Raw genomic sequence first — 12,081 nt, 5'->3', positions numbered from 1 at the left:
ATTACCTTAACTAGGGGATAAATGTTAAAGATCCATCGGTTGACTGTTGCTGAACTCTTGTCCATCTTAATTTCAAAGTCTGATCTTTATACTAGAGTATGTATAAAGCATGTCTTGTACTTTGTTCTTTCTGCCTGGACCCTCCTCACTACATTCCAAGGAATGTAAACTTCTGCTAGGGGACTCAAACCAGAGCTCATGCAGCTTATTTTGTCAGACCATGTGGCATGTCATCAACTACTACAGGGCATTTTGATACGAAGTTACTTCGGTATGTTAGGTGGTTATAATGGGTTTGTCTTCTCCTGCATTTGAGGAGACAGACGTTGGAATACTTGCAGCAAATGCTGTAACACCAGTGGAATTTTACATCTCACTTATAACAGCAGAGTTTCATGTGCGCTCTGGTTGGCACTTCAATTAAAAGGAGAAAAGTGTGCTCCTGGCTGGCTGCTCACTTCTGTTCCCTCTTCTGCTAGTGACAAAACTCTTATGGTAGTCCAACCAGTGGAATTAATGAGCTGATCAAAGTAACCTAGGACAGGAAGAATCTCATTTGGTTTTAACCCTGATCAGTATTCCAAACTGACTTGCTATGCAGTCATATGAATGTTAGTGCTGGCATAAGCAAAGGGGTGGTATAGGGGCAAGAACAAATACAGAGCAAGCAATAGGTAAGGGCAAGATCACTCATTTTAGCATCACTATCATTTTGGGCTGCTTCAGAGTTCTTATGGAACTGCTGTGGAAGACAGGTTGTTCTTACTGTCAGAGTAGATAGATAGTTAGGACTGCTGTCCATTTGAATTCAGTTTAATCATGTTGAAAGAAACTACAGAACAGAAATAAATGAGAAATAGTCAAGGTTGGGGGAAGACTACAGAAGAGGACCAAGTGGAGAGGCAATGATTTCCTTATAAGATACTTAGGAGGTTCAGGAGTGGTGTCTTATGGTATGGTCATAAGGTGCAAACAATGAAAAGAACTATTAGGATAAAACTAGGGATAAAGCAACTGTAACTGTTTATCTATTTCCTTATCTCTGCCTCTTTGAATACACAGAGATAAAAAGTGTAGAACAAACCACCAAAAGGAAGTCTGATTTTTAACTTTCTTAAGATTGATAATGTTAAACAGCACAGTCCAGAAAATAGCCCTGCCCTGTTTTCTACAGTTGTAGACCTCCAGTTTATTGTTGATTTAGCTGATGGCTAGTGAATCATTTAAAATTATTTATTCCCTTTCTCAAAATACATGTCTTTCTATTGCTTAAATACATTCAAAGAATCACTGATATAGAAAAGTCATACTGCACACGTGTTAAAGCAGTCAAGTAATATATAGAAATTGAGAAATTTGGAAGTATATTTTGAGAAAGTTTGACTCTTTGACAATGTAGCACTAATGAATCCTAATTCTAAATTTTGTGTGACTTGGTCTGGAAGGATTTTCCCAAATTCTCTCTAGCTCGAATACAGACTAGCAGTTCTGTGTCTCTAATTTTAAGCCTTGTGGCTGTTGTGTTAAGACCTCTTCATGCTCCGAGTTCCATATTGCACCATAGTGGGTTTTTTGTTATAAAACAATCGTATTTGTAGTCACAGTCTGTAAAGTGAATATTTCATGTGCATGGTTTAGGAGCAGGGGATCAAAGTTTTATCTGCAACATGACTTCTATTCTGTAAAATACTTCACACTTACAAGAACTCAACTTTAATAAAAAACAATAAGACTAAGAGATAAGTAAAAGTAGTAAGGTTCTTTTTTTATAGTATTTGATATTTTATATAAATTGTACAGTTAGTAAAATCGGAGAGTACCTAAAGCAATAAAAGCAGTTAGCAGATATTATACCTGCATAGGAAAGTGTTCGACCCATTTAACTCTGCTTCAGGTTTGAGATTTTTATAATGACTTATAATTCTCATTGGATTGACAGGAGTTTTCAGAGTGCTATGGACTTATCACAAAAAGTTTCTACTGTCTTGTAGACAAGCTTTTAAATTCAAGAAATGTCAAGATTGGCATCAGTAATTTAAATACATTCTTATGTAAATCCTACATTTAATGACAACTCTTTGCACAAGAGCCATAATTCTAAAATCTGGCAAATAAGGATTTCATGGCTTTGTGAACTTCCAGCAAGCTTACTTGTTGGACTACTCTTCCTTTGTTACAGGCAGTTAATAGGTCTGTCACAGAGTTCTACAAGGTCTGTCACAGAGTTTTAAAAAGTCTGTCTTGCTGTAAGTTTTTTTCAATACTGTTGTGAACTTTGAAATACTCTTTTTTTTTTAATCTGACTAGGGGATTTGCCATGTTTCTAAATGTTATACTAAATTCGAAGATATTTGTTTTGCAGTTACAAAAATATCTACCGTGAACTGGAACAGAACATCAAAACAGCAGATGCTGTTGAAGACTTGCGGTGGTTTAGAGCTAATCAAGGTCCAGGGATGTCAATGAACTGGCCTCAGTTTGAGGTAAGGTCAGAGTGCTTAAAACCTAGACTTGTTCTGTCTATTTTTCTCCTCTTTGCTTTTTGTCATATTCCTTTCTGGTGTAACTCTTAAGTTCAGTCTTCCAGCAGTGAATTTTTTTGTTTTTACAAGTCATAGTAGTTTTCTTGATTTCCATTGGGCTTTCCTCATCCCCCAACTTTTGAAGGTGATTACATTGGGCACCTATTTCAAGAGAAAAGGGGTAAAACAGAAAACTCTATAGTGTTTTTTTTTTTTTAAGCTAAAGTCATTACTGAAGTCATTAGTAAGCCATGGTTTAGTTGATACACCTGACACCTGTATATGTTATCCTATATGTTTTACTTCTCCCCTTTGGTGTCAGACTTCAATTTGAATCTCCTTGCTGTTAGCAGGTAATTATAGTGTAGGCAGCAAAGACTTAGAAAAAGTTTGAACTAAATACTTTGATCAGTCCTGAAAATTGGTATTTATAAGTCTTAACTAGTTTTTTCAATACTGTTACATTAAAAAAAAAAGTTCCACCTTTAACCAGCTGGTAATTTTATTACTGAATGCTATCTTCAAAAGCAAGGAGTTTTTTAAGTAGTGTTCTGCTAATATAGCCTTCAAGAAACAAGTTCCAAAATGTATCAGTGCAGATCATGCTACCAGAGTATCAAATAGGTAGAACTGGGATGAGTTTGACCAGAATCATGGGTTTAGTTGAAATAATTTCTAGGCATTAATGGAGTGGAAGCATCAACTCTGGAGTGTTCACTGTTCCACAATTAACCATAATGGAAAATATCACTTGTTTTTAAAAATACTGAGTAACTTTAGATTAGAAGGTTTGAGGAAGAAAACATAATAGTACTGCAGAATTTCTTTGCCTGAAACACTGAACCACAGTTACTTCTGTGTGGGGAAACTACCATCCTTTTTTATAAGCATTATAATTAACAGATTAAATACTGTTGTTACTATTTTTCTAATCAAGTTTTTTCTCATTTACATGCTACAAGGATGACGTAAGTAAAAAAAAAAAGTCATGATCAAATGAATATCAAATTGTATTATAAACTGCAAATATGCTTAGGTCAGTGGTCTTTAAACTATGGTAACTCAGAAATCCAATAAGTATTTGTACAAAGTTAAAATAATGAGGTATCTCTGAAAAGTTGGCCAGAAATCACTTAAGACTGACTGACTGTGCTACGTGTATAAACCAGTAGTAATAGCAACTTGCAAAATCTTCATTTCCTGTTAAAAATACTTATCTCAAATGCTGTCTTTTGTATAACAAACTATCTCCTGACTTTTTTTAACCTTTAAGGCTTCTGAGATGAAACATGTCTCAGCATAGGATATTTGCTTGCATCCGGTTTGTTGTCTGGTTCCTGCTTTATATCAGTATGCAGCTTAGTTTGACTTGATAGGTAGAAGTTGTGTTCAGGTCTCATCATGCCTGTCTGTCTGCCTTCTGAAACATCTGAATGGTTCAAAACATCAGTGAGGGGATACTTTACATGATATATTTCATGAGTCTTGTCAACAGCTGGGTTGATTTGAGCCTTAACTCTTATGGATGGCTTTTAAGGACAATAAATTTCACTGAATCTAGAATGAAGTACCTTAAGGGCTCAAATCATAGGGACAGGAGAAGTGATACACAGTGAGTTTAAAAATTAGCTTCTTTTGTAGGTCATTCTTCAAGCACTTCTTGAAGTAAGCCCTGTCTTAAATTAGATAATACCTTTTAAATTAAATGTAATGTTTACCTTTTAAAGCCAGATGTCTTGGCATTGTTTGAAATGGTGAGCCCTCTCAGTACAACTTTTAAAGAGCTGCACTGGCCAACTCCTTTGATTTCTTCAGTTGTTGGCCAGATGTCTGGTATTTTAAGTCTTTCAAGGTGTTCAGAATACTAAGCATGGAAGTACAGGGAACCTTGGGATTTTGTGAGTAGCACAGATATCTTTGCATTGCTAGGGTAGGAACTAGATAAGAACTATAACTGAAACATTTAGAGTAACTTAACTTATCTTTTTAATAATTATTTGTACTGTTGTATGTATAGATATATGTTCCATAACTTAGTCTGAAAATTAAACGTGGTAATTTTTCAATCAAATTTCTCAATCACATTTTGCGTTCATTGATAGGAGTGGTCTGCAGATCTGAATCGCACTCTCAGTAGAAGAGAAAAGAAGGCGGCTTCTGATGGAGTGACTCTGACTGGTATTAATCAGACAGGAGATCAAGTTTCACAGCCTAACAAACATAGCAGGTATTTTTTTTTTCATGCCTAAAAAGACTAATTGGAAAGGATTGTCATCTTCAAGTACACTAAGCTCTACAGGATCAAAAAGTCACTGTCCAACCAAATCTTAATTATCTGTGAGCATTTTTAATGATGTGTTTCTGCAGCTCACAAAATATTTTGGGAATTCTTCATTTTACAGTTCTCTTTCTATTGGGAATTAAAAGAAACTTCATGACTTCATGAGAAACTGAACTTTCTGTAGCTAACCTGGTAGTTTGTTGCTATCTTCCCATCTCTAGAAATGACAATCATACTTTAAAATCTTAGCTTGCAAAACATTTAGTCACTTCAGAATTCTGGATGTGATTAATACAAAACTGTAACATCAGCTGCTTTAGAAAGGAATGAAACTGGCTAGAAAAACTGCACTGCCTTTTATTGCAGGCAGTAAGAAAAAGAAATTATGGTCCACAAAGGATATTCTAATTCTGGAGGAATATATTGTATGTGAGATTTTTCCGAACTTTCTTGGGTCTTCTGCTACACTTGAGAGATATTGGGGTTTTGTTTGTTTGGGGCTTTTTTGGCTGGAGAAGGGGTCTGCTAAGAAACTGCTTAGTGGGACACCAATGGCAGTGTTCTAATCTGAAACAGATAGGGTCACCATAATGCTTTTTCTTTTCCAAATTAGCAGTCTTAGTGTCCAGAGTAACACAGTGCAGTCAGTACAATCAAGTTACAATCCCTTTGAAGATGAAGAAGATACTGGGAGTACTGTCAGTGAAAAGGAGGACAATAAGATCAAAAAGTTGGTGAAATGTTGTTTTTTGTTTTCACACTTGCACTTTCTCTATCCAGGGTTTTCTATTTTTGGTTTCTATAACACTATGCCGGTCAGTGCATGAAGTCCTTTTAAGTGGTTATGTAAGCAAACTGTAACCTACCTTGTCTTTCCTAACAGATGCCATATCTGTTGTCTTGATCTTTGGTTTGAATCTACTGGGGTTATTGGCAGTTGCTAACAGAACTGCTGTTGCTTTTTCCTTCCTTTATCAGTCCTATAAAATGTTAAAACTGACAGGTCTTTCTAGTGAAACTGCTTCTGGAGCTTCACTGCTCTGTGTGTTCTCACTGAATAAATCTGCTTTTACAATTGCTTTCTTTTTGTTTAGGACGTTCTCAAGCAGCTGCCTGTTACTTCAGTATACGCACTAGGGATGCTGTACCACTCTCTTAAATGGCATGTGCATGCTCAACAGTGAACTTTTTCTTTAAATGATTAGGTTGTTGCTGTATAATGAAGTTTCTTTATCGGTGGATTGCAACATACAGAAAGTGTTGAAAGCTGTTGTAGAGGTGCATAGAGAACTGGGAGGAAGGTTCTGCAAAGCAATTTAAATGTCTTATCCTAAACCAGATAATTCCTCTCATCTACTACCTTCATACCTTTTACCTTTCTGCAATAAATAATCCCATAGATTATATAGATTTCTTGATAGACACGTTTTTGGAGTTTGTGGGGAGGTTGTCTTTATCTTTTTTTCTTTTGCCTTTTTCTAACTTTGTAAATGTATTGCAAGAATGCTTTTTTTTTGACTGAAGCATTGTCAGCTAAAGATAGATGAGAAGATACCAGAAGTAAAGTTTCAAAACTGGGCCTTAGAGTGGAGTTTAAGCTTAATTAGGGGAACTGATATCTTAGTGGTGTTTCTAGTCTCCTATTTTAAGAGCAGAAAATAATAATTAAAAAATTGTTTTCAGTGTTAGCAGCTATGAAAAAAACCAAAGCTACCCTACAGATTGGTCTGATGAAGAGTCCAATAATCCCTTCTCTTCCACTGATGCAAATGGAGACACCAATCCATTTGATGAAGATACCTCTTCTACAATGGAGGTGAGAGTACGTGCACTCTATGACTATGAGGGCCAAGAGCAAGATGAACTCAGCTTTAAAGCTGGTAAGTTTACAGCATTCACTTAAAATATTTGTAAAAAGGAGAAAGGGGGGGCATTGCTTTTCTCTTCAGCTTTTATTTTCTGAAGTCACCTGTTTCTCTGAATGTACAACTCCACTTAGAGGATCCTATCTAACCCTCGGCCATCCTGATAGTGCTTCTTAGTATCCCCTGTTTGGAAGCACTGCCTTCTAATCTATTTGGAATGTGTTGGGATGTATGTTTGGGATATTCCTTTCTTACCATCTTGTGTTAAACAAAATGAGCTGCAGAACTGATAATCCTATCTCCTCCTTTTCTTAGTTGGTGACAGTAACAGCTGCTGCTTTTAGCTGTCTAAAAATGCCAGCCCTAAAAAGTTGTTGTTGTTTTTTTTTAAAGGAAAAGATGACAGCAGCTAATCTTAAAACAATATCCAATCAACTGATATTTTTTCTGTTTAAACTGGAAGCATCCCTTTTTTGGCTTCCAACTTCCTACAATGGTATCTTTTTAAGGTGGAAAACTTAGCCATGGACAGATAACTTTTTTTTTTTCCCCCCTCTCTCTTTCCATCCCCCTTCAGTGTCTGTTAAGTGCAGTAACTGTCTTTACCTGGTTTTTTTCATGTTGCATTATATCAGGATATACTTAGTATACATCTCCCTTCTTAGGATGTTGTATTTCCCCTGAGCCATAAACCCTGTTCCTTTTTTACCTCACTGCTATAGGAGTTGAGAGAACAGAATAGAGGTAACAGACAGGAGGGACCCATGCCGCAGTATGTTTCCACACATACGAATTTGGCACAAGGGTATGATGGCTGCACGCCATGGATGCTGCTGTCTCCGGTTTGTCTGGGCTAGTTCTAGCAGCCGTTGTGCACTCAGCGAGTGCGTAGGCAGCTTGCTCAGCCCCTGAAGTAGGCAGCTTCGAGTTATTTCGTAACCTGGCCAGCGTGGAGGCAGCACCCTCTAGTGATGAAAGGTGAAATCTACACCCTGTCCATGCCTTTCGAACTCTTAATTTCAGCCAGTTGTTCTACTGTCCTGCCCAGAATTGCACACGAAAAGTTTACCAACCAGAAATTCCAGAACAAGGTTCCCTGAGTAGTTTAGCGAAAGCAAACAGAACTCAGTTTGTGAAAATGAGACAGGCAATCTTCTTGATCTTGTCTCTTTTCCCGTTTGCTTGTCATTTACTCCCTTCTCCTGTAATGACTGACTTAATTGTAGAGGAAAAACAGGGTTCAAGTGTTGAAAGAAAGTTTGAGAAAATTTTTGGTTCTATTTCCCTTTCAGCTGGGGTTCGTAAGAAGTATGCTACTTCTACACCATCTACAGTGAGTCTTAGATAGATGTTATGGCTGAAAGTTAGTATAGTAAACAAGTCAATGATGTAGCTAATCAGTGAACTGCTAGACTTCCATTCTGCTTATGGAGAGTGGTGGTGCTCAGAACTGTATTTCCAGGTCATGTTCTAAATGCAGTTTGTGTTTTTTAAACCAAAAAGCCCCACAACTCAGGTGGTGGTCCTCCTACCTTTCACTTGCCTCCCTCCTTTTTTAGTAGTGAAACTCTATACATCTGACTTTTCTTCTTTGTAGACAAGTATTGTAGGCTTCCAGAGAGGAGGAACGGGTTGGTTTGTCCATTAACTTTGCTGAATTGTGCCCTGATAGGACAACAGTAGTAACAAAACATCTGGAGCTTTCTCTATGCACAGCAGCTAAAATTATTCTTCATTCTGTAGACTTTAACAACTCCTTTTTTCTCAGCAGGGGATGAAAGTGTGCTAATCCTCTTGAAATATACGTATTGTGCCTGTCAAGCAAGTGGATGGCATTCCAAGGGTTTACAGTAACAAGCCTTTCAGTGGCAAAACTATGCAATGTTTATACATGCAGATGTAATGGTTAAATACAAAGTTAGGCATTCTGTGCTTTAGTACCAGCTGTGTGACTTGCATTAAGCTATTGGAACCAAGTGGTTCTCAGTGTGAGGTCTGTAGAAATAAAGTGCAGGAAGTATGAACTGTAAGAGATGTATGTAGGCTTAACTTAAAAATAGCTTAATACCTTTAAAGGAAGAGCATTAAAGTACATCTTAACACTAAATTACATGATTTTATCAATCGTAGGAAAGGGATCACATGCTAGATTATGAATCCCCTTACAGAAGCTGAATTGTAGAATGGCTACAGTCAAAGTTACTGAGGTTTTAGGCAGAAGTATTGGTGTGACTAGGTTTGCATTGAACATACAAAAGACTAAGGAAAAAAAAATTCACCAGGTCGTGCAGGAACCAATTTAAAATGTACTCACTCCTGTGCTCCTATGTAGACTATGCCTAGGTTCCTAAGCAGCTGTCAGCAGAGGATTAATGCATTTTAGGGATCTGTTTAAATGTACGCAGATATTCTCAGATTGGATTCCCTTGGATATTCAAAGAATTTGCCTACAAAGCTTTTGTGATCACTTCTAGGTACGTGCTGTAGTATATATGCTCTGCATAGGGTCCATTAAATGTACTTTAATACATGAAACTCCTTTTTATTAGTGGAATACTTTATACATCTGTCTTTTCTTGGCAGACAACTGTGGGAGGCTTCCAAAGAGGAAGAATAACTTTGTTTATTTGTATCTTATGAGAAGTTTTATAATCATTAACTGGATGGGACACAACCATCTACCATATGTCTAGCTTACCCTAGTGTCTCTGCCATGGCTGAGAATAAATATCTATAGTAAATGTAGACCATGCAATCTTGTCAAAATGTGTTATTGTATATGCTATATTTCTCATAGTTAAAGACTGTTTTTGTTGTAACTGTTGTACGGATGACACTTAAAAGTGGTAATATTTTCATAGACCTCCAAGATCACTGAGTTTCCAAGTCCTAGTTGTTAATACAAATGCAACTGCTTTGGGGCTTGCTGTTAATGCAGTGTGGCTTTGATAGTCATTGTTTTCACTCTTTATTAAAATACACTTCACAGAAGTGGCAGGAAAGCTTGAAATTGTACGCTCTCATTCTGCAGCACTAGAAATGGTGGAAAAAATGTAAAATGTCTCCATAAGCCAAGCACAGTCCATAGTGCCAAATGTTTGTTCATAATGTTCTTTTAGTTATCTGGTAAACTTACAAACTAGAGGAGGTGAGGCTTTAAAGCTGACAGAGGAGCTACAGAAGATGTATATCTGAGGAGATTTAATATGAAGCTTGTCCATTTCTACCAAAGAACTGATAGTCCCTAGGCTAGTTTTTGTTCTCCTAAATTATATCAAGACTGTATATTTATAGCCATTTGGGACTGTAGTAAGTGGTTAATATCTTTAGCATGTATTTTCTATTGCTAACTAAGATGAAACATAAATCAGTTTATCTAGGGAAATAACTTGACACAAATAAGTTGTACATGAGGAAGTAATTGTTGCTTAGTCTGGCCTTTCTTGCCTAGCTGAGGTGGACATTCATTTCCTCATATACAGCATCATGGACTCTGCAGATTCTCTAATGCTAAAGTATTTCCTGAGTATGTAGAAGATTAGATGTGAATGATAGTCAAAATGATGTTATGTTATAGTTCATAAATAAAGGTTATGTTATAGTTCATAAAAGTCTGAGTGGATAATCAGTGTCAGCTTCTGCTGTGTAAGTTAGCAAGCAAATTCTTAGTTACTTTTTCTACAACATCAGTTTCCAGCATTATAAAGCTAGAGCAATAAAAGGGAAAGTTAAATCCCAATCCTTGTATTTCTTAAAAAGGTGAGGAAAGGAGAGAGATGTAACAAAGTGCAAGGTATAAGATTCTTTTAATTCTTTCTGCATCACAACTTAGTAGTTGTATACTGAAAAGCTGCAAGTATAATTCAAGAGAATTTTACTGGCATGTCTTTAATGTTTGTAGCATTTTCCTCCTTACACTCCATGAACTCATGGAAGAATATATATTGACAGTAAGTCTAATGAAACACACTTGCATTGACATTTTGTTGAGGGCCAAAAACGTAGGATTATTCTGTTTGTTTAGAGGTAGTTGTACTATCCACAACTATCTTTGTCCACAACCTTTAGATATAAGGGAGTCTTTGATGTTATAGTGAAATAATGCTGTATATAACTTCAAAAGTTTGCATTCTTTATTGTGCTTTAAAAAAATGCTATCACCTTTTTGAAATGCCATCAATGTAATGTTTTAGTTTCAAAGTTGCTTGCTTCTTCCTATTTTCTTGAAATGGGGGCCTTTCATACCATCTGTAAATCTCTTAGTGGTATTCTTCGTATCAAAAGCATGAAGAGCGAAGAAGGGAGGCTTTCTACTGGGGCCTGGGGTGGGCAGGAGAAGAGAAGTGGACATGTACATAACTGTCATTATCTTCCTGTTACTTAAAAGGTTACAGCTTGTTAACAATGTTCCTTCTTTTTGCAGGGGACGAGTTAACTAAAATGGAGAATGAAGATGAGCAGGGTTGGTGCAAAGGACGTCTGGACAATGGACAAGTTGGTTTATACCCAGCAAACTATGTAGAACCAATCCAGTGACAAAGGACAAAGTTAATACAGAAGTGTTAACAAAAGCTCTGTGGGCCTGTACAGTATATATTTAAAGCAAGAGGAAGCTGAATGATGTATAGAGTGTATATATTTTAATGAAAAGGCGAGAGCTTGATACTGAAATCGTGGTGATTTAAAGACAAAAGTTTGAACTAATAATTTGACATTGTTTCACAACTTGTACACAATGCAAAGGAAAGGGGTTAGGTTGAAAAAATAGTATGATAGGAAAAATACTTTTTAAGCTTTTTCTTCCCACATGGTCTGTTATAGTAGCTCCTAAACATTTTTGCATTTTCTACGCTTGTGCCTCATCCTACCCTAGGTATGTGGCTTATGCTCACTTTTGTTTAATCAGTTACTTTAAGTGACCTTCAGTAACTTGCAACTTGAATTTTAAAGATTATTATAGTTAATTTTCTTTGTTCTTAGCGATGTCTGAAAGATGCAGTATTTTTTTATTTAAATGCTATGTAGTTAAGCACCTTTTTGTATGCTTGGATTTATCAATTAATACTTAAATTATGACATAGATTTAGTCACCAGTTGACTGAATGAAAACTCTTTCCATGTTGTAGTAATCTTTCTATGTTGTCAGCATGGCTTGAAGTTGTAAAACAAATACTGTATTTAATAAATATCTGTTACAGAAGGTTATTTGTAGCAGAGATATCTGCAGGTGTCATGGGTTGGGATTCTATTATGAATGTTGTTTATGTGGTTTGACACTTAAACTAAAAGTTTTCCATCTAGATCTTAAATGGCACTCAAAAGAAAGATAAATTATGCATAAGCCCCAGAATAGTAGTTATTTCCAGCACAGGGGAAATTTCCAGTTTGCTGCGGGGGGCGGGGGGGGGGGGGG

General features: G+C 36.5%; 1 protein-coding gene across 4 annotated transcripts in view; it reads left to right on the top strand.

Annotated features, from left to right (window-relative positions):
* Positions 1-11,873, top strand: part of PACSIN2 (protein kinase C and casein kinase substrate in neurons 2) — a 66,780-nt gene extending 54,907 nt beyond the window's left edge. Inside the window, exons 7-12 of one of the 4 annotated variants that reach the window (XM_075705771.1) lie at positions 2,363-2,483; positions 3,485-3,490; positions 4,625-4,749; positions 5,417-5,533; positions 6,487-6,683; positions 11,092-11,873. In XM_075705771.1, the coding sequence (XP_075561886.1) occupies positions 2,363-2,483; positions 3,485-3,490; positions 4,625-4,749; positions 5,417-5,533; positions 6,487-6,683; positions 11,092-11,204 (679 nt within the window). In that variant the 3' untranslated portion in view covers positions 11,205-11,873. The remainder of the gene's footprint in view (positions 1-2,362; positions 2,484-3,484; positions 3,491-4,624; positions 4,750-5,416; positions 5,534-6,486; positions 6,684-11,091) is intronic. The other 3 variants (XM_075705765.1, XM_075705758.1, XM_075705778.1) reach the window with 3 other exon arrangements.
* Positions 11,874-12,081: the final 208 nt, after the last annotated feature.

This window comes from Pelecanus crispus, chromosome 1 (assembly GCF_030463565.1).
Source record: "Pelecanus crispus isolate bPelCri1 chromosome 1, bPelCri1.pri, whole genome shotgun sequence".
Taxonomy (NCBI): Eukaryota; Metazoa; Chordata; class Aves; order Pelecaniformes; family Pelecanidae; genus Pelecanus; species Pelecanus crispus.
The sequence above is the reverse complement of the archived record's forward strand: the minus strand, read 5'-3'. Positions and strand labels throughout refer to the sequence as shown.